Source organism: Pseudophryne corroboree, chromosome 1 (assembly GCF_028390025.1).
Source record: "Pseudophryne corroboree isolate aPseCor3 chromosome 1, aPseCor3.hap2, whole genome shotgun sequence".
NCBI classification, from domain to species: domain Eukaryota; kingdom Metazoa; phylum Chordata; class Amphibia; order Anura; family Myobatrachidae; genus Pseudophryne; species Pseudophryne corroboree.
The window spans coordinates 382,125,192-382,148,680 of record NC_086444.1 but is presented as its reverse complement, the minus strand read 5'-3'; the positions used below and the strand labels follow the sequence as shown (position 1 = coordinate 382,148,680).

The 23,489-nt window shown below is 46.0% G+C and overlaps 1 protein-coding gene across 1 annotated transcript in view; it reads right to left on the bottom strand.

The window, feature by feature from the left end:
* PRODH (proline dehydrogenase 1) overlaps window positions 1-23,489 on the bottom strand; it is a 231,562-nt gene that overhangs the window by 60,778 nt on the left and 147,295 nt on the right. Inside the window, exons 5-6 of the mRNA XM_063913160.1 lie at window positions 18,618-18,682; window positions 6,075-6,191 (exon numbers count right to left, since the gene is read on the bottom strand). Coding sequence (XP_063769230.1) covers window positions 6,075-6,191; window positions 18,618-18,682 — 182 coding nt within the window. The remainder of the gene's footprint in view (window positions 1-6,074; window positions 6,192-18,617; window positions 18,683-23,489) is intronic.

Below are 23,489 nucleotides of genomic sequence, written 5' to 3'. Positions count from 1 at the left end.
CAAGCCTGCTGACCTCACACAAACCTCATACATGAATTGATCTCTACTACAGGATTATTTAAACCAAACAGTTCACCTACAAACCACAATGACATGATTAGGTGCCCTAATTTCCAGGAACAGTCGCTGTTTTCTAGTATTGATCACGCGAAGATTAAAATTACTATTCTTATGCATGTTAGATGCCATTACAACTATCTAGTCCTTACGTGGTAAACCTTATTGTGTAGGGGAAAAATCTTAAGCCTTCAGAAAAAGGATAGCATGTCTGGCTGCATAGAGCTATATTTACCAAGCTGTCGCTTCTCAGCTGATTGAACCTAAAATTTAAAGCCGAGCTAATATTCAGTGTAAAGCCCACCGAATAACTGCTGTTTATTAAAAGCAGCTGTTTTGTAATTATAGCCATTAGACCCTCTAGCACAGTGGTTCTCAAACTCTGTCCTCAGCACCCCACACAGTTCACGTTTCTCAGATCACCTAGCAGTTGCACAGGTGTCATCATTACTCATGATACATTTTAAAAGATCCACAAGTGGAGCTAATTATTTCACTTGCAATTCTGTGAGGAGACCTGCAAAAATAAGAATTTACTCACCGGTAATTCTATTTCTCGTAGTCCGTAGTGGATGCTGGGAACTCCGTAAGGACCATTGGGAATAGACGGGCTCCGCAGGAGACTGGGCACTCTAAAGAAAAGATTAGGTACTATCTGGTGTGCACTGGCTCCTCCCTCTATGCCCCTCCTCCAGACCTCAGTTAGGGAAACTGTGCCCGGAAGAGCTGACATTACAAGGAAAGGATTTTTGGAATCCAGGGTAAGACTCATACCAGCCACACCAATCACACCGTACAACTTGTGATAACCTTACCCAGTTAACAGTATGAACAACAACTGAGCCTCACTCAACGGATGGCTCATAACAATAACCCTTATTTAAGCAATAACTATATACACGTATTGCAGAAAGTCCGCACTTGGGACGGGCGCCCAGCATCCACTACGGACTACGAGAAATAGAATTACAGGTGAGTAAATTCTTATTTTCTCTGACGTCCTAGTGGATGCTGGGAACTCCGTAAGGACCATGGGGATTATACCAAAGCTCCCAAACGGGCGGGAGAGTGCGGATGACTCTGCAGCACCGAATGAGCAAACACAAGGTCCTCCTCAGCCAGGGTATCAAACTTGTAGAACTTTGCAAATGTGTTTGAACCCGACCAAGTAGCCGCTCGGCAAAGCTGTAAAGCCGAGACCCCTCGGGCAGCCGCCCAAGAAGAGCCCACCTTCCTTGTGGAATGGGCTTTTACTGATTTTGGATGCGGCAATCCAGCCGCAGAATGAGCTAGCTGAATCGTGCCACAGATCCAGCGCGCAATAGTTTGCTTTGAAGCAGGAGCACCCAGCTTGTTGGGTGCATGCAGGATAAACAGCGAGTCAGTCTTCCTGACTCCAGCCGTTCTGGAAACATATATTTTCAGAGCCCTGACTACGTACAGTAACTTGGAGTCCTCCAAGTCCCGAGTAGCCGCAGGCACCACAATAGGTTGGTTCAAATGAAACGATGATACCACCTTTGGGAGAAATTGGGGACGAGTCCTCAATTCTGCCCTGTCCATATGGAAGATCAGATATGGGCTTTTACATGACAAAGCCGCCAATTCCGACACACGCCTAGCCGAAGCTAAGGCCAACAGCATGACCACTTTCCACGTGAGATACTTTAGTTCCACGGTCCTAAGTGGCTCAAACCAGTGGGATTTCAGGAAATCCAACACAACGTTAAGATCCCAGGGTGCCACTGGTGGCACAAAAGGGGGCTGAATATGCAGCACTCCCTTAACAGACGTCTGAACCTCAGGCAGTGAAGCCAGTTCTTTTTGAAAGAAAATGGAGAGGGACGAAATCTGGACCTTTATGGACCCCAATTTTAGGCCCATAGTCACCCCTGACTGTAGGAAGTGCAGGAAACGACCCAGCTGGAATTCCTCTTTAGGGGCCTTCCTGGCCTCACACCAAGCAACATATTTTCGCCATATACGGTGATAATGCTTTGCTGTCACGTCTTTCCTAGCCTTTATCAGCGTAGGAATAACTTCATCCGGAATGCCTTTTTCCGCTAGGATCCGGCGTTCAACCGCCATGCCGTCAAACACAGCCGCGGTAAGTCTTGGAACAGACAGGGCCCTTGTTGCAGCAGGTCCTGTCTGAGAGGCAGAGGCCATGGGTCCTCTGTGAACATTTCTTGCAGTTCCGGGTACCAAGTCCTTTTTGGCCAATCCGGAACAATGAGTATTGTTCTTATTCCTCTCTTTCTTACTATTCTCAGTACCTTGGGTATGAGAGGAAGAGGAGGAAACACATATACCGACTGGTACACCCACGGTGTCACTAGGGCGTCCACAGCTATCGCCTGTGGGTCCCTTGACCTGGCGCAATATCTTTTTAGCTTTTTGTTGAGGCGGGACGCCATCATGTCCACCTGTGGCAGTTCCCATCGGTTTGCAATCAGTTGGAAGACTTCTTGATGAAGTCCCCACACTCCCGGGTGGAGGTAGTGTCTGCTGAGGAAGTCTGCTTCCCAGTTGTCCACTCCCGGAATGAACACTGCTGACAGTGCTTGCACGTGATTCTCCACCCATCGAAGAATCTTTGTGGCTTCCGTCATTGCCATCCTGCTTCTTGTGCCGCCCTGGCGGTTCACATGGGCGACCGCCGTGATGTTGTCTGACTGAATCAGCACTGGCCGGTTTCGAAGCAAGGGCTCTGCTTGACTCAGGGCGTTGTAAATGGCCCTTAATTCCAGTATATTTATGTGTAGAGAAGTCTCCAGACTTGACCACAGCCCTTGGAAGTTTCTTCCCTGAGTGACTGCCCCCCATCCTCGGAGGCTTGCATCCGTGGTCACCAGGACCCAGTTCTGTATGCCGAACCTGCGGCCCTCGAGAAGGTGAGCACTCTGCAGCCACCACAGAAGAGACACCCTGGCCCTCGGGGACAGGGTGATCAGCCGATGCATCTGAAGATGCGATCCGGACCACTTGTCTAACAGATCCCACTGAAAGATCCTCGCATGGAACCTGCCAAAGGGAATGGCTTCGTATGAAGCCACCATCTTTCCCAGGACTCGCGTGCAGCGATGCACCGATACCTGTTTTGGTTTCAGGAGGTCCCTGACCAGAGATGCTAGTTCCTGGGCCTTCTCCACCGGGAGAAACACCTTCTTCTGTTCTGTGTCCAGAATCATGCCCAGGAAAAGCAGACGCGTCGTAGGAATCAACTGCGACTTTGGAACATTCAGAATCCAGCCGTGCTGTTGCAACACTTCCTGAGAGAGTGCTATGCTGATCAACAACTGCTCCCTGGACCTCGCCTTTATGAGGAGATCGTCCAAGTACGGGATAATTATAACTCCCTTCTGCCGAAGGAGTATCATCATTTCGGCCATTACCTTGGTAAATATTCTCGGTGCCGTGGACAGGCCAAACGGCAACGTCTGGAACTGGTAATGACAGTTCTGTACCACAAATCTGAGGTACTCCTGGTGAGGTGGGTAAATGGGTTTCGGTACCACAAACATTGTGGAATAGTAACCCCTTCCCTGTTGAAGGAGGGGGACCCTGACAATCACTTGCTGGAGGTACAGCTTGTGAATTGCCGCCAGCACTACCTCCCTTTCCACGGGGGAAGCTGGCAAGGCTGATTTGAGGTAGCGGCGGGGGGGAGTCGCTTCGAATTCCAGCTTGTATCCCTGAGATACAATTTGTATAGCCCAGAGATCCACCTGTGAGCGAACCCACTGGCTGCTGAAGTTTCGGAGACGCGCCCCTACCGCACCTGGCTCCGCCTCTGTAAATGTGCCTCATCATCGTCGACACTGGAGTCGGACTCCGTGTCGACATCTGTGTCAACCATCTGAGATAGAGGGCGTTTATGAGCCCCTGACGGTTTCTGAGTCGCCTGGGCAGGCGCGGGCTGAGACCCCGGCTGTCCCAAGGCTGCAGCGTCATCAAACCTTTTATGTAAGGAGTTTACATGGTCATTTAAGACCTTCCACATATCCATCCAATCAGGTGTCGGGGGCGACACCACACTTATCTGCCCTTGCTCCGCCTCCACGTAACCTTCCTCATCAAACATGTCGACACAGCCGTACCGACACACCGCACACACACAGGGAATGCTCAGACTGAGGACAGGACCCCACAAAGTCCTTTGGGGAGACAGAGAGAGAGAGTATGCCAGCACACACCACAGCGCTATATAACACAGGGATTTTAACTGACAATAAGTGATTTACCCAATAGCTGCTTTATAAGTCTTATTTGCGCCTAAATTTATGTGCCCCCCCCATCTCTTTTTAACCCGTCTTGTACCTGGATACTGCAGGGGAGAGCCTGGGGAGCTGCTTCCAGCGGAGCTGTGAAGAAAAAATGGCGCTGGTGTGCTGAGGAAGAAGGCCCCGCCCCCTCAGTGGCGGGCTTCTGTCCCGCTTTCTGTGTAAAAAAATGGCGGGGGTTTTTACATATATACAGTGCCAGACTGTATATATGTATTTTTATGCCAAAAGGTACCACAATTGCAGCCCAGGGCGCTCCCCCCCAGCGCCCTGCATCCTACAGTGACCGGAGTGTGTAAGTGTGCTGGGAGCAATGGCGCACAGCTGCGGTGCTGTGCGCTACCTTAATGAAGACAGGAGTCTTCAGCCGCCGATTTCGTCGTCTTCAAGCTTCTGTTCTTCTGGCTCTGCGAGGGGGACGGCGGCGCGGCTCCGGGAACGGACGATCGAGGACAGGTGCCTGTGTTCGAACCCTCTGGAGCTAATGGTGTCCAGTAGCCTAAGAAGCACAAGCTAGCTGCAAGCAGGTAGGTTTGCTTCTCTCCCCTCAGTCCCACGTAGCAGTGAGTCTGTTGCCAGCAGAAGCTCACTGAAAATAAAAAACCTAACAAATACTTTCTTTACTAGCAAGCTCAGGAGAGCCCACTAGGAGCACCCAGCTCTGGCCGGGCACAGATTCTAACTGAGGTCTGGAGGAGGGGCATAGAGGGAGGAGCCAGTGCACACCAGATAGTACCTAATCTTTTCTTTAGAGTGCCCAGTCTCCTGCGGAGCCCGTCTATTCCCCATGGTCCTTACGGAGTTCCCAGCATCCACTAGGACGTCAGAGAAATATGAACTGTTTAGGTGGGTATACACTGGAAAGATATATCTGCAGATCAATTGATCGCCGACCGCCGTACACACACAGCGACGCGCCAATATATATCAGTAGATATATTGCCCGTCGGCTGTGCTGCGGGGCCGACGCGATACGTCTGTGAACGACGGAGTTCACAGACGTATCGGCTGTACACACTGGCCGACGGACCCGCGATATATCGGCCGTTCAAGAGAACGGCCGATATATAGGCCAGTGTGTACGGGCCTTTTGGAGTCCTGAAGACTGAAAGGGACATTTACTAAGCAGTGATAAGAGCAGAGAAGTGAACCAGTGGAGAAGTGGCCCCATCAACCACTCAGCAGCTCAGTATCATTTTATAGTATGCAAATTATAGATGTTACTTCAGTGCTGATTGGTTGCCATGGGCACTTCTCCACTGGCTCATTTCTCTGCTCTTATCACTGCTTAGTAAATGTCCCCCTTAGTTTTTGGGCCTGTGCTCCAGCACATTGGTGCAGATATATTAAGCCTGGAGAAGTGATAAAGCAGTGATAAGTGGAAGGTGATAACGCACCAGCCAATCAGCTCTCAACTATCAATTTACATATTGAAGCTGATTGGCTGGTGCGTTATCACCTTGCACTTATCACTGCTTTATCACTTCTCCAGGCTTAATACATCTGCCCCATTGTCGCTTGTAAAGGAATCAAAAATGGTGGCACTTATCTGTCAGAAAAAAAAAACCTGTCTAAACTGAGTGAAGACAACAAGAATGCTCGTTTTTACACATGCAAGACAAACAGGTTTTGGAGACAATCAAATACACAACGCATTCCTTTTCAAGTTACTTATGCTGGGTTATTTCCATGAAAGACAATAGTAGCTAATTGGGTAATGAGCCTTTTCCTCACTTGTAACTTCTCCACTTCCAGTTCAATTTCAACAGCAGCTAGCCCAGCCTTGCCCTGCTCCGCTGCCAGCTGATGGAAGAATCGCCGCCATTTTATAAGCACTTCAGAAAACTGCAGCTGAAAGAGAATAAAACAGAATGCTGTAACAAAGGCAGCTATATACCATTAAATCCATTTCAATTTTTTCCTGCTCCGTCACATAGGAGTTTTTATAGAAACACGCTGCACAATGTGAATTAATGGTTTTAATATGTTTTAAAATGATATAGCAATGGATATAAACACAAAGAATGACTGCAACATAGCCATATTAGAGATAATTTAGGCCAAATTATATTTTAATGGAAATGGTAAATTACTTTGATTGCTACAGGGTATGCCTAGTTCATTAATTCAGACTGTGACTGAACGCTGCAGACTGTGGAAGCAAATGGGAGGCTATTATGTGCTACATAGTTGTTTTCATATTAATAAGGGAAATTCAACGTATAAAAGATGGCAATGTTATCTTACTCATTAATTATAGAATCATTTAGATCAGTGGTTCAGTACTCAAGTACCCCCAACAGGTTATGTTTTGTGGATTTCTGTAATCACGCACAGGTAAGAATCTATTTTGCTGGGTCCGTAATTATTCCACCTGCTTCCACAGACCGAAATCCTCACAGCATGAGATGTAAGGAAAACATGAGGGATCAGGTAGAGAACCACTGGCTTCAGAGATATAAACAAGTTTGCGGTTCCCTTCCTAGAGGGTAAACCATCATTAGGCTAGACCAGGGATTAACATTTTTTCTCAAATCTAGGAGCCAGGGTGAAAGTGTAGGAGCCAGATCACTGCTCCCCCCCCCCCCTCCCAGCCCCAGGCAAACCAACCCCTCACGCTGATGACCGCGCCAGTGCAGATCGGAGGCTGGAAGTACCAAAAGGTGACGTCATGAGACCATGCCCTAATGCGTTTTGTCATGGACTTCGTCATAGGGCTGGTCTCAGTGACGGAGTGCATATGTTAAAATGTGACCGCTGTCCAATCAGCGGGAATGTACATCACAATCCAGAACCCAGCAACACACGGAGAGGAATGACGAAGATTGCCCGGTGGAGTATGATATAGAACCATGTGGTAACCAGCCCACACAGCTAACTCATTTGGTACGGGCAGTTGCTTACTGTTTTGACAAGTTGATTAATGTCTGTTTTATTAAAATGTCTAATGCACGATAGAGCGCCCCTTCTATGGAAGAAGGTAGCATATATATTTATTGTATGTGAGAGTGACACTGCAACACATACTGATAAACAATACATCGGTGAGCGTGAGACTGCACACAACGTCCCTGGCTGACCACGTCAATATACAGTACATTGCCTCAAGGAACCTAACTTCTCAGTATCAGTAGTATGTGCAGCCGTTCTGAGATATAAAGAAATGGAAGTAAACTGTTATACTTCAGAATCCAGCAGCAGTATGTACAGAAGTTGTGCATGAAGCCAGTGAGATGCTTGCCCTGCACACTTTAGATGTCTGCTTGTGTCCTGCACTCAGGACTCACACACAACAGGGTGGGGTGGGGTGAGAAGACCAGCTCAGCAGGCTCCACCCCTTGCGCAGTGCATTTACTCTCCCTAGCCCTGGGTACGTCCACCTATAACGGGGAAAACCCTGGCACCAGCCGCAGACAAGTTTTTACACGCAGCAGAGGGGAGACCAGTCCGGCAATTGTCTGTACAATGGCTAGTTCGGCACTGTTGAAAGCAAGCTCCATTTTGCTTGACCGTGCTTAATAAATATACAGGGTGTTCCATAAGTGTGGAAAGACCCTTATAAAAAGGAAATGAGAAAGGAAATATTAGTGCCTACACAAAAGTTATGGGAGTGGGGGGGGGGGGGGAAACGGCATCATTTTCAAAGAGCCTACAGCGTAGCACTTACCGTCTGTCTTGTGAATGTGGGGTTAGTCGTACGGCCTTTTATAAGATGTTTCCACACTTATGGATCAGCGTGATACAGTGAATGTAGGCTCAATGCGTTTCAGTGCTCAAAGCACCTTCATCAGGAGCATTTTGTAAACGCAGGCTGCACGGAGAGTGCCGTAGTCAGCAAGCTTTTTGTTAGTCTCCCATAAAGTGTGACGATGCATGGTCATTCATACCAGTCCTGTCTTTTGCCTTTTTACACAGACTGTATGTTTTGTTTTCAATGTTGCATCTTAATTTGCTTATGGTGTACTAGGCACATAGGATTAGTATGTTTGCAGCAGAGAGCTGGTTTAAAGTCACAGATTAAGCAGAATGATGAGTGGCGCAGGTCACTCATATTGGACCTGTCTTTTGCATTTGTACCCTAGATTGTGTACCTTTTCCTCAACTTTGTGTCTTGTTCACTTATAGTGTGTTGGTGCGACTAAGCCACAAAGCCCATGGTGCCAAAATAGAGGCTATATGGTGTGATTTGAGGATAGATGTATGTGGACACATCTGTATGCAACGTTGTATTGTAGGCTATAACCTAACAGTGGATATTAGGACTAATTCAGACCTGATCGCACCTGTGGGAATTTGCAGAGGTTTGCGATCAGATAGTCGCCACCCAAATAGAGTGAAAAACTGCCCTGTGCAAGTCTGCGAACGCCTTACGAAAAGTTTTGCAAATGCCGTCCAGCTGCAAATCTGTTCGCAACTTACTCACCATCAAATGTTTTTTTCAGTCTGCGTGTCCTTTTCTCGTAGTCCATAAGGGATATTGGGGAATCTAGTACAATGGCGTATAGACGGGGTCCAAAGGAGCCAGTGCACTTTAAATTTCTTCAACTGGGTGTGCTGGCTCCTCCCCTCTATGCCCCCTCCCACAAGTAGTTATAGGTAAAAACGTGCCCGAAGGAGAAAGGACATATATGAGAGAAGGAAATATGATAACAAAAAGAGTGTCAAGGTTTACATACCAGCACACCACTAACATACAACAACCAGCAATGGCTGCTAACAGCAACAGCTGAACAGGTAACAACATAACAAGAACCTGCAGAAAAGTCAACACACTGAGGCAGGCGCCCAATATCCCTTATGGACTACGAAAAAAGGATTTACCGGTAGGTATTAAAATCCTGTTTTCTCTAGCATCCATAAGGGATATTGGGGAATCTAGTAAAATGGGGACGTCCCATGGCTTCCAGAATGGGCAGGAACGTGCGGAGACTGCTGCAGCACCGGCTGCCCAAACTGGGTATCCTCTTTGGCCAGGGTATCGAATATGTAGAACTTCACAAAGGTGTTCTTCCCCGACCAGGTAGCAGCTCGGCACAGTTGCAAGGCAGAGACTCCACAGGCAGCCGCCCAGGAAGAGCCCACTGATCTTGTAGAGTGGGCCTTCAGAGACTTAGGAACAGGTAAGGCTGCCGACACATAGGCCTGTTTGATAGTATGCCTAATCAAACGAGCAATGGACTGCTTTAAAGCAGGGCAACCCTTCTTCTGCGCATCATAGAGCACGAACAAGGAATCAGTTTTTCTGACCCGAGCTGTGCGCTTAACATAGATCTTCAAGGCACGCACAGCATCCAATGCCTCCGGAAGAGCAGAAGCGTCAGAATTGGACGGAACCCCAATAGGTTGATTCAGGTGAAACGCGGAGACAACCTTCGGCAGGAACGGCTGTCTAGACCGGAGCTCCGCTCAGTCCTCGTAAAAGACCAAGTACGGACTTTTACACGATAAGGCCCCCAATTCTGAGACACATCGAGCAGAAGCCAGTGCCAGTAACATCACAGTCTTCCACGTGCGGTACTTGTATTCTACCGTCATCAGAGGTTCAAACCAGGAGGACTGTAGAAATGCCAACACTACATCCAAATCCTAGGGTGCGGTAGGCGGCACAGAAGGTGGTTGTATGTGGAGTACCCTTTGCAAGAAGGTCTGAACTTCTGGCAAAACTGCCAATTTCTTCTGGAAGAAAATGGAGAGGGCTGAAATCTGGACCTTATTGGAACCCAGACGTAAGCCCTCATCTACACCAGCCTGCAGGAAACGTAAGAAACATCCCAAGCGGATACGTGCGTTCCTTGCACCAAGAGACATATCTCCTCCAGATATGATGGTGTTCGGACGTCACAAGGTTTTTTGGCCTGAACCATGGTAATAATAACCTTTTGGAAAGGCCCTTGTGAGCTAGGATGCTCCGCTCAACCTCCATGCCATCAAACGAAGTTGCCGCAAGTCCGGATAGAAGAACGGTCCTTGTTGAAGAAGATCTCTTCTTAGTGGTAGAGGCCCTCGACGGACATGTTCAGAAGATCCGCGTACCACGCCCTCAGAGGCCAATCCGAATTGCCTGGACACCCTGATTCGCTTTAGCACCCTTGGGAGCAATGGAATCGGAGGAAACAGGTAGACTAGCCGGTACAGCCAAGGCGACACCAGTGCGTCCACTGCCCTCGTCTGAGGGTCCCTGGTCTATACCAGGGAAGTTTCTTGTTGAGCCGAGAAGCCATCATGTCTATTTGTGGGCAACCCCACAGGTCGATGATCTGCTGGAACACCAGATGGTGGAGCCCCCCCCCGGGTGGAGATCGTGATGACTCAGGAAGTCCGCTTCCCAGTTGTCCACACCCTGAATGAAGATTGCTGACATCGCTTTTGCATTTCTTTCCACCCAGAGTAGTATTTTTGACACCTCTCGAATGCATGCTCTGCTTTTTGTCCCTCCTTATTGAATGATATACGCCACAGCCATGGCGTTGTCCGACTGTACCTGGATCGCGTGATCTTTGAGCAGAGGAGAGGCCTGAAGCAGAAGTTCTAGAATGTTGCTTGGAAGGAGGGCTTCGTGGGCTGACCACATGCCCTGGAACTGCACCCCTTGGGTGACAGCTCCCCATTCCCGTAAGACTCGCATCCGTTGTGAGGCGGGTCCAATCCTGAATCCCGAAACTTCGGCCTTCCAGCAGATTGGAGGACTGTAGCCACCCCAGGAGGGAAATCCTGGCTTGAGGTGACAGACGAAAAATCTGCTGCATCTGCAGATGCCATCCGGACCACTTGGTCAGGAGATCCAACTGAAACGTTCTGGCATGGAACCTCCCATACTGGATCGCCTTGTATGAGGCAACCATCTTTCCCAACAATCTTATGTAAAGATGGACGGACACTCAAGTAGGTCGGAGCACCATGCGGACCATTTCCTGAAGTGTGTTTTCGCCTTGTCCTCTGGTAGAAACCCCTTCTTTTCCACAGTATCCAGCAACATCCCCAGGATCAGGAGCCTCTGAGTTGGCTCCAGATGGGACTTCTGTAAGTTGAGGATCCACCCATGGTCCGACAGAAGATGGATGATGCGGTCGATATGGAGCAACAAAGCTCCCTGGATCGTGCCTTTATCAGAAGATCGTCCAGATAAGGGAGCACATTGACTCCCTGGACCCGGAGTAGGAACATCATCTCCGCCATCACCTTTGTGAATACCCTCAGGACTGTGGACAGGCCCGAAGGGTAGTGCCTAGAATTGGAAGTGATTTTCCAGTAGGGCAAACCGCAGGTATGCCTGATGAGGCGGGCAAATTGGAATATGGAGATAGGTGTCCTTGATATCCAAGGAGACCATAAATTCCTGTTCTTCCAGGCCCGCAATCACTGTTCCCAGGGATTCCATCTTGAATTTGAACACCTTCAAGTAAGGATTCAAGGATTTGAGATTCAAAATGGGTCTGACCGAAACGTCTAGTTCCGGCACCACAAACAAGTTTGATTAAAACCCGCGTTGCGGTAGTGGTACTGGAACAATGACGCGGGACTGAATCAATGCTCAGATTGCCTGTTGCAACATAACGTTCATATCCTCCAAAGCTGGTGAGCTTGATCTTAAAAATCGTCGGGGGGGGGGGGGGGGGGGGGGGGGGGGGGGAGTACTGTCGAACTCCAGCCTGTGGCCCTGAGAATCGAGATCTCTGACCCAGGCATCCTGGCAGGAAGTCTCCCAGACGCATCTGAAGTGACGCAGTCGAGCTCCCACCTCGAGATACCCTCGGGGTGGGTGGGTCATGCTGAGGCCTTAGTGGAAGCAGAACCGGTGGACTGTTCCTTAGAACTGGTGTTTGCAGGTTTTCTGGACTTACCTCTGGTGCCTCTAGCCACATTGAAAGCACCTCTGGCCTTAGATCATTGAGTGGCCCAAGAATGAATAGCATGGGTCATCCAGCAACCCGCAATGACCGGCCTTTGTGATATACCGGCTGCTGTGTAAATAGATTTTATGGTAGTCTCTATCATCCTATCCCCAGGATCCTTCATGGTAAAGGAGCCCGGGGCGGGCAGCACCGCCTTTTAGACAGGCTAGAGACAGACATCCACCCCAGAGGGTTCCTCCCAAAATTTTCTATCTTCAGGAGCAAATGGGAAAGTGCGCAAAAACTTTTTGGACACTTGGAATTTTTTTGTCTGGATTTTTCCAGGCCTGTTTGAGTAAGTCATCTAACGCTGTAGAATCAGGGAAAGTGACAAGAGGCTTGTTTTGTACAAAGAAAAATGACTGCTGTGACGTAGCGACCTCTAGAGGGAGCTTTAACACATTCCTTATAGCCAAAATGAGGTGTTCAATACCATAAGCAGCATTGGGATCGAAAACTAACAGGACCCAGGTCATCCCCATCATCCTGTATATCATCATCTTTATCAGATAGTAGAGCAGGTAAACCACGCTTCGGAGGACCTGCATGGGGGGGAGCTGTGCATCTGCCCTAGCAGCTAAATCTGCAACAGCTTGTTGTAGTAGCTAAGTTTTCTACACATTAGCATTGAGCTGGGATGACATATCAGGCATCATAGCCTTAAGAGACCCTAACCAGTGGGGCTCTGGACCCTCTCCTCCAGCCCCTTCACTAATTTGTGAAGATTGACTGCATTGTTCACAGGAAACAGTGTCATTAGATAATAAGCACAATAACATACACATACACACAGACAATTATAATGCAAGCCTGCCCTACTGTATGTGAGAGGGGAGAGAGAAAGATACCAGCACACCCTGAGTTGCACAGCCCCAGTGAGGCTGTCAGCTCCCTATAATACAGTAAACACTAACAATTATTGTCCTAAATAGGATCAGGATAGTGTACACAAGCGGCTCTCCCCCTTTGCTACACCCTGTACCAGATATCCAGTATGTCTGAGGATCAGGAAGCGCTGTGTGTGCTGTCTGTGCTGCAGTAAGCAGAGGAAGGCGACAAAACGCCTCAGGTCACGCTCTGAGGTAGCTCCGCCCCCTCCAATGGCACCGGAGTTACATACATATATTATACTGGCAAAAGTCTCCTTTTAAGCTTAAAACATCACACAAGTGCTAGTCAAGCCCTTTTGCGCCAGATCTACATGGGGGATCTTAGCGGGACACCCCCCCTGGGAGGGTCCCGCATGCCGCGCCCGTGGTCAGCCGCACTCTGAACCGGGGGCCCCCGGTTTGTACTCACCACTGTCACCTTGAGGCAGCGTTAAGGGTATGCGGCATGCTGCGGCTGTGACAGCCAAGGCGCAGTGCACCGCTGAACAACAGTGGTCCTGCAGCAGGGAAGCGGCTCTGCACCTCGTAAGGCCGGTGACTATTGATAAAGCTAAATATTTATCTTTATTTAAAACCCTTTAAGAGGCCTAAGAACACTGTACGCTATTGACGTATGGAGTACCGTAAGGGTACGCACGTTGCGTAACAATCGCTTAGCCGTGGTCGAGACGCTCAAGCGTCACGTTCGCTCACGGCCAAGAGATCACAGGCAGGCACGCTATTGGCTGCCGACTAACGTAATGGTTCGCTATAGCGTAGCGGACGCTCGGGACCACGAGGAGATCACCAGCGGCGCAGACGCTCACTATGTTAAACCTTTATATCTAAACCATAAACAATGTAATATGCAGTAAAACCTTAGTGTAGAGATAGGGTGTAGATGCAACACAGTGTAACCTTATTAACTTAAAAGCTGTTTGAGCGTCACCGACGCTCTGTGAATACTTAACACTATAATAAATACACAACTACCGGGCTTAGGGTCTAACGCCTTATATGAATGTTATACTTGCAAAAAGAATAATACAATACAAGTCACACACTACAATATAACAGACTAACTAACCGGGTAACTACACAGGAAATACAATACAATACTACAGGTTAAGTATCCCATATCCACATATTCCGAAATACGGAATATTCCGAAATACGGACTTTTTTGAGTGAGAATGAGATAGTGAAAACTTTGTTTTTTGATGGCTCAATGTACACAAACTTTGTTTAATACACAAAGTTATTAAAAATATTGTATTAAATGACCTTCAGGCTGTGTGTATAAGGTGTATATGGAACATAAATGAATTGTGTGAATGTAGACACACTTTGTTTAATGCACAAAATTATAAAAAAAATTGGCTAAAATTACCTTCAGGCTGTGTGTATAAGGTGTATATGAAACATAAATGCATTCTGTGCTTAGACTTAGGTCCCATCACCATGATATTTCATTATGGTATGCAATTATTCCAAACTACGGAAAAATCCCATATCCAAAATACTTCTGGTCCCAAGCATTTTGGATAAGGGAGACTCAACCTGTATTACGTTTAAGAGAATACGAGAGAAAGAGGAGAAGAGAGAGAGAGAGAGAGATATGGCCCATAATAACAAGAAAGACAATATGATTGCGGAGAAAAACTTACGCACAAAGGGGAACGATCGCATGCGCCTCTGGACATCCAGCTCCCGATTATCAGCAATGAGAACCGTTGAAGAGTGAGCTGGATGTGATCGGCTTGTCTATTTATGCCCCACACACAATACAATTCAATGGTCCCTACAATCTCATTGTTCATTGGACACAGGAATTCCTCCTCGCATTATAACAAAAGGTCATAGGTTGATTCATACAGGTGGGCTGTGACGATTTCCAACTGCTCAGGTGGGTGGGAAACTAGGTTTCCCGCCGCATGGATAAGTAAGTGCAAATAATAGTAAATGGACATAAACTTCTTATGTCCATAACTATTCGCACGAGCGATTAATCCGCTTCAAACCAACACCGGAATATTGCTAATTAAATACTCTTCCGATGGATACTAAACACCACAGTATTACTCCTGTCTGACCCTTCGTATCAAACAAAGAGGGATTTCTCTGTCCATGAACATGCTACACTAACCAAACTTTCAGAATCTATCAAAGGGACCATGATCTACAAAATACATTATATAGTGGAAATATGTAACGATTGAGTCGCACGCTACGAACACATGAACTCTACCGTAAATGCACATACCGCGCGCCCGCGGGTGCCCGCAACAGCGAGTATGCGCACGCACGGGAGAGCGCACGCATGCGCAGCGCGGACCTGTATGAGGTGCAAATATGGCAGTGTGCATCGTGATATTTTTCTGACTTTGACACCGTCTCTCCCCCCCCCCCCCCAACTCCCACGGTGCAGGTATGCTGTTGCCCAGACAGCACACCAAAAATAATAAAAGTTTAAAAGAAATTGAGGAAAACTCTCTGGAGCTGCAGAGATGCGCATCCTCTCCTGAGGGCACTTTTTTCTAAACGGTCTGCGGAAGGGGGCATAGAGGGGAGGAGCCAGCACACCCAGTTGAAGAAATTTAAAGTGAACTGGCTCCTTTGGACCCTGTCTATACCCCATCGTACTAGAATCCCCGATATCCCTTACGCATGCTAGAGAAAAAGACGCTGGATTTTTTCGCACAACAGCAATCAGGTCTGATTTAGGCCCATTATTTCTTCATAGGTACATACATGTGTGATTTCAATACAACAGTAATTTTGCCACCTGTCTTTCTATAGACACTTCAGACCAAGTCATTGTGATTAAGTTGGTTCATAAAGTATAGCAGCACTGAAATGAGAACGCTATAAAAGTAATGATTAAGTGGTAACAGAGAATTTGCGATAAACTGCTGTGGTTTTCTTTTGTGTCTATTAAATCAGCAAAGCGTAAAATGGCATTGACTTATGTAAGAAAGACATCAGCCCTAGTCACTTAAATTAAACGCTCAATATACTGGTCAATAAAGCACAATGTTACGCTAGACTAACGCTGCAGGAGGTTCCTATTATCATAACATTTTCTTGGCTTTCTGCAGGTACAGCACAATCCCATATGGCAGTTTCCAGTTAACAAGCTAAAATAGGTCATTTACTAATGTAAGTGCAAACCTTCATAATGCAAGTCACACATTTGCTTTCATGAATCTACCTTCCACAAGTCACATCAAAATCAATTATTAACTAGGTTTCTATGGCTTACTGCAAATTTGCACCTGTTAGTAAATAACCCCCAGAGCTGGTAGAAAGCTCCTTACAGGAGTTTAATGCCCGAGTCTATGATGTTTTGTTTCAAATTGAGATTGATTTATCCTGATAGAGGAACCTGCACAGTACATTCCAATAAACCAGACAGTTATTATAGCTGTGAAGAGCAAACTCTCAGACTAAAATCAGAGCAAATATGTATGGCGTGGCACAAAATGTCAACATTCAGGGCGGGATTCAAATCTTTTATTGCCCTTGATCTCCCGTCTAAAGTGACGGGAGATCGCGGGGCGATATTCTATGGCCCCCTGTTATCGCGCACCCATAAGAGACGGGTTTAGCCGGGTGGCGAGCTGAAATGCTGATATCGCGCCCATCGGCAGTAACATTTGAATACTGCCGGAGGGCACGAGGGCAGCTGCAAGATTTGAATCCTGCCCTCAGAATGCCAACATACACATAATGTTAATATTCAGTATATCGACAATGCAGATTTGCAGTGCCGAGACAAGTATGCCTACACTAGCTGTAGTCCAACCCTAACATCATATTAGCCGTCGACATTTAGACCATGCTAACATAATGAATGTATGGCATATGTACTAAATGTATACACATGCACAACCCACATATTTTCAAGCCCCCCCAAAAAACGCCCCAGTTTTAGGTTGACCCAGGATATAGGGGTGCAGGGTATATTAAGCAGACATTCAGAATGTCAGTATGGTCTGATCATTATTAATTCAGAACGTCGAGATGTCAAATGTGGACGCAGAAAGCATGTCAACACAGCAATTTGCCAGTCAATCCATAGCCTTAAAAAGTACATGTCAATCTGCAGTTATCAGCTCAATAAATGCGGAAATGTTACTAATATGGAACTTTAACAATAATTAAATTCCAGCAAGAAGGTAGATAATTACCGGTTCTGTGTAGAAAATGGCAGAATGCTTTTTAGTGATGAAACATAACGCCCTGAAGTCAGCTGCCTTACAGTACACTGTGTATGAGCTAGAGAATCCGGATAAAGGAATACGGTACAAATACATCGATTGTGCAGTGTTGATGAAGAGGCTGATAATGGCAGTTAACTGATGTGTTTCACTCTGTAATACGTACAGCTTTTTCAAAAGCTGCAGATGCTAATGTACATTGTAGCACTTCATATGCAGATTCAGAGACTAGTCGCATTGCGTTGTGAATAAGATGCATTCTCTGCAAAAAAAGAAGCAGCACAGAAACGCAAGAAATTCTCACGCACCCTGGTGTGCCAAGCGGACTGCAGCAAAGATGTATGAGGACATATCTGTAAGCCTCTCGGTCATACTTATAGCAACTACAACCTAACTGAAGTTCCCCTGCTGCTGTCTGCTGATGGCGGCATCAAACCTAGTGCCAGGCAATCTAGAATTTAAAGGCTATTCTGTATATGTCCAGACAATCTGGGCCCAGCCCACCTGCAATACTGGGTGGGGCTCTTAGGTGGTGGGGCCCCCCGCCTAAGCATATTCAGCAAGTTCAAAATCAGTCAGTCATTGTTTTGTACAAAAACTTGAATGTCCAACACAAAAAAAAAAAAAAAAACTTTTCTGAGTGGCCCAATATATATATTAATTGAATACACCTGCTTTACTTTGTTTAAACAATAAAAAATGTTACAGCAAGATGGACATACAATTAATCATAATCGTTTGAAGAAACAACTGTTCTGAATGATCACTCAGTGTATGGACATGTATGATAATTGTTCGTAGCATAGAAACAGCTGAAATACAGTCTGGATCATTTAGTTTAGTCATCACACCTGTGTGAAACCAATAGCAGTTCAGCCAACTTTATGCAGTAATTGGAGATCGCGTCCATACAACTTGCCATGTAAGGGGGTGCTCCCATTATTGGGATGACACTCCTCCCTAAGTGTGTCTGTCGGTTCATCTGCACCAGTCTTGCAGACTATTGGGGAGATGTATCTAAGCTTGGAGAGAATATAAAGTGCCAACCAATCAGCTGTCATTTTTCAAACCCAGCTTTTAAAACTGCAGTTAGACACGGATTGGTTATTACTTTATCTCTCTCCAAGGTTTAATACCTCTACCCATATGGGTTGTTTTAATCCTTTGCAAAAACATAATTTTCATTTTAGTCAAACACACAAATGACAGAAATTTACAAAAGTGCAAAAAAATATAAATAACAAATGATGACAATCTTGCCATTAAATAGAATTTTAGTTTCAAGTTAAATCTTACCAGAAACTGTGGTCTTCCTAATGCAGTGAGTTTTATTGCAGAAAAACCATCTTCGGAACTCCCGCCTGTACAAATAAAATTGAAACAATGGTTGTCAGCTCATTAGGTTGTAATAAATGTAAAGACTATATTGAAATACTGAATGACTCTCAGATGCCATATAGCTGTGTTTCCCAACCTTGATCCTAAAAGCACACACAGTCCAGGTTTTATTGATATACATGCTTGAGCACAGATGAATAAATCAAAATAACTGAGGTACTAATTAAGTCACCTGTGCTCAAGTTTAGCTCTCTTTAAAACCTGGACTGTTCTTGTGCCTTGAGGACTGAGGTTGGGTAACACTGCCACATAGAATGCAAAATCACAACAAATGTCAACATTCTCCCTATTATCAAAAATTAAGACATTAATACTAGTGATGAGCGGGTTCGGTTCCTCGGAATCCGAACCCGCCCGAACTTCAGGTTTTTTTACACGGGGCCGAGCGACTCGGATCTTCCCGCCTTGCTCGGTTAAACCGAGCGCGCCCGAACGTCATCATCCCGCTGTCGGATTCTCGCGAGGCTCGGATTCTATCGCGAGACTCGGATTCTATATAAGGAGCCGCACGTCGCCGCCATTTTCACACGTGCATTGAGATTGATAGGGAGAGGACGTGGCTGGCGTCCTCTCCGTTTAGACTAGAGTACTAGAGAGAGACACAAATTTTGGGGAGCATATTATTAGGAGGAGTACTACTTGCTGCTGATCGTGTGACCAGTGACCACCAGTTTAATTAATCCGTTCTCTGCCTGAAAAAAAAACGATACACAGTGTGACACAGTCACATACCATATCTGTGCTCAGCCCAGTGTGCTGCATCATATGTAATACTGTATATCATTATCTGACTGTGCTGAGTGCTCACTGCTCACACAGCTTAATTGTGGGGGAGACTGGGGAGCAGTTATAGCAGGAGTACATATTTTAAGTACAGTGAGTGCACACTTTTGCTGCCAGAGTGCCACTGCCAGTGTGACTGATCAGTGACCACTGACCACCAGTATTGTGATTGTCTGCTGACCACCAGTATATTGTGATTGTCTGCATGAAAAAGTTAAACACTCGTCGTGTGGTGTTTTTATAAACGCATTCTGCAGACAGTGTCCAGCAGGTCCGTCATTACATAATATATACCTGTCCGGCTGCAGTACTAGTGTGATATATATATATTTTAATTTTATCTCATTATCATCCAGTCTATATTAGCAGCAGACACAGTACGGTAGTCCACGGCTGTAGCTACCTCTGTGTCGGCAGTCGCTCGTCCATCCATAATTGTATACCACCTACCCGTGGTTTTTTTTTTCTTTCTATCTTCTTGATACTAGTAGCTTACTTTAGGAGTCTGCAGTGCTGACAGACAGTGTCCAGCAGGTCCGTCATTACATAATATATACCTGTCCGGCTGCAGTACTAGTGTGATATATATATATATATATATATATTTTAATTTTATCTCATTATCATCCAGTCTATATTAGCAGCAGACACAGTACGGTAGTCCACGGCTGTAGCTACCTCTGTGTCGGCAGTCGCTCGTCCATCCATAATTGTATACCACCTACCCGTGGTTTTTTTTTCTATCTTCTTGATACTAGTAGCTTACTTTAGGAGTCTGCAGTGCTGACAGACAGTGTCCAGCAGGTCCGTCATTACATAATATATACCTGTCCGGCTGCAGTACTAGTGTGATATATATATATATATATATATATTTTAATTTTATCTCATTATCATCCAGTCTATATTAGCAGCAGACACAGTACGGTAGTCCACGGCTGTAGCTACCTCTGTGTCGGCAGTCGCTCGTCCATCCATAATTGTATACCACCTACCCGTGGTTTTTTTTTCTATCTTCTTGATACTAGTAGCTTACTTTAGGAGTCTGCAGTGCTGACAGACAGTGTCCAGCAGGTCCGTCATTACATAATATATACCTGTTCGGCTGCAGTACTAGTGCGATATATATATATATATATATATATATATATTTTAATTTTATCTCATTATCATCCAGTCTATATTAGCAGCAGACACAGTACGGTAGTCCACGGCTGTAGCTACCTCTGTGTCGGCAGTCGCTCGTCCATCCATAATTGTATACCACCTACCCGTGTTTTTTTTTTTTTTCTATCTTCTTGATACTAGTAGCTTACTTTAGGAGTCTGCAGTGCTGACAGACAGTGTCCAGCAGGTCCGTCATTACATAATATATACCTGTTCGGCTGCAGTACTAGTGCGATATATATATATATATATATATATATATATATTTTAATTTTATCTCATTATCATCCAGTCTATATTAGCAGCAGACACAGTACGGTAGTCCACGGCTGTAGCTACCTCTGTGTCAGCAGTCGCTCGTCATCCATAAGTATACTAGTATCCATCCATCTCCATTGTTTACCTGAGGTGCCTTTTAGTTGTGCCTATTAAAATATGCGTCATGTGCTGTTTGGGGAGTATTTTTTTGAAGGGCCATCCTGCGTGACACTGCAGTGCCACTCCTAGATGGGCCAGGTGTTTGTGTCGGCCACCAGGGTCGCTTATCTTACTCACACAGCTACCTCATTGCGCCTCTTTTTTTCTTTGCGTCATGTGCTGTTTGGGGAGTGTTTTTTGGAAGGGCCATCCTGCGTGACACTGCAGTGCCACTCCTAGATGGGCCAGGTGTTTGTGTCGGCCACTAGGGTCGCTTAGCTTAGTCATCCAGCGACCTCTGTGCAAATTTTAGGACTAAAAATAATATTGTGAGGTGTGGTGTTCAGAATAGACTGAAAATGAGTGGAAATTATGGTTTTTGAGGTCAATAATACTTTGGGATCAAAATGACCCCCAAATTCTATGATTTAAGCTGTTTTTTAGGGTTTTTTGAAAAAAACACCCGAATCCAAAACACACCCGAATCCGACAAAAAAAATTCGGTGAGGTTTTGCCAAAACGCGGTCGAACCCAAAACACGGCCGCGGAACCGAACCCAAAACCCGAAAAATTTCAAGTGCACATCTCTAATTAATACATAAACTTTGATAAGGCACAAATATAGCAACCAACATTAATACATGCAAGACTGTCCCACAAAAATCAGGAAAACTGGTAGGTATGACAAAGTGTTAATCTGCTACACTGAGCATCAATTACATTCAGGAACTTTTAGGAACATTTTTTATAGCAACTGTTTTACCTTTTTAGGCTGCGTCATTTCTGCATGTACACTGAAAGTTCTTACACACTCATATCCCGTTCACACTGCACAAATAACCCGGGTGCCGGGTAGACACGGGTCGCTGTGCAGTGTGAATGGGTCATTGCCGAATTCCCGGGTCGTCTGACCCGGTAATTCAACCCGGGTATAAAGAAGGGTTATTCCTGGGTTATTACCGGTTCAGGCGCAGTGTGAACAGGTTACCCGGGTCGATGCGACCCGGCACCCGTTCACAGCATAAGGAGAGGTGGCGCAGAGATGATCTCAACACCTGCGTCACCTCCACACCCGCCCCCGATGGCAACCTGACCAGACATATTGCTGGGGCGGGAAGCCAGTCTGAAAAGGTCCAATGCTGGGTCGCACCCGAGAAGGACCCGTATCTAATTTCCGGGTGCGACCCGGCAATTGCAATCTGTATGGGGTATCAGTGATACAAATACTCAAGGTAAGGGAACAAACACTTGCAGTACAGTTCATAAATGTGATAACTTCCCCTCTGATCCACTCCTCAAACAATATTACCACAGAGAGACCTTGCCTGTTATCCATTTCTCTCTGAAATACTGGAGAGTACAAACACAACTTGAACAGCAGCAAAATCTTTGAAGAACCTGAAAGAACTGTTTAGCCTGCATTTCTTCCTTCACATTGACTTCACCAAGTTCCTCTGTAGGAACAACACAGCGGATGATCGCCCACTAGTGTAGTGTACTGTGTTGTGGTGTGGTAGAGAAAAAGATCGATCGCAGTCTTGGGATCAAGCATTTGTTTTTGTTCTAATCATGGCCTTGATAGGTCTGTATGAATCTCTTGGTCAGGCCATTGGTGGTTGGATTGTAAAAAGATGAAGTATAAGGTTTTATTCCATTTTCTCTCATGAATCTCTGGAGCTCGGCTGGCATGAATTACTGATCATTGTCACTACAAATCTACTCTGGAAGCACATTCCTGGCAAAGTCCTAAGAACAGATAGTTTTCTCTGTAGTGGATTTAATTATACCCCTATTCCGCTGCACAATTAATCTGGGTTATTTGATCGTTTACCAGGTTGTGACTGGGTGTAAAAGGGTCCTTAAAAAATAACCTGGGTCGAATTACTCAGGAATCCAACCCTGGTAGCTACCAGATTCAAACCCAGGAAGGACCTGGCTAGCCTGTGTTGTAAAAAACCATAAGTCCATCAAGAGCCCTACAAAGTCAAAGTGCACCCACTGGCACGGAGAGGACCGCTACACCCACAGCCATAAAGGTGCCACTGGAGGACCATTTTGCACCTTCATGCAGTCTGAACACTCATTTGTCCAACTACCAATTTCTGGCCACCGCACAAAACTTCTCATATTTGACATTTTAACAGTTCACCAAATGGCCTTCATTCAATTTATGCAAGATTGTGCTTTGGAGCTAGGGTGGTATCAATACCCTCATCCCAGACATTAAGGTTCCATAGCACAGTCACAATTGGTCTCTCCTGTTGTAGAAAGATTTCAGAACTTGCGCCTGTCCTGGAGAGTCATAAACTTTGGATAAAATCACATTGTTCCTTGGTCTGTCTTCTGCTGCAACATTCACTGCAAAGTTCAAAACAGTCAGTCTCTGGTAGCAATGTCGTTCAA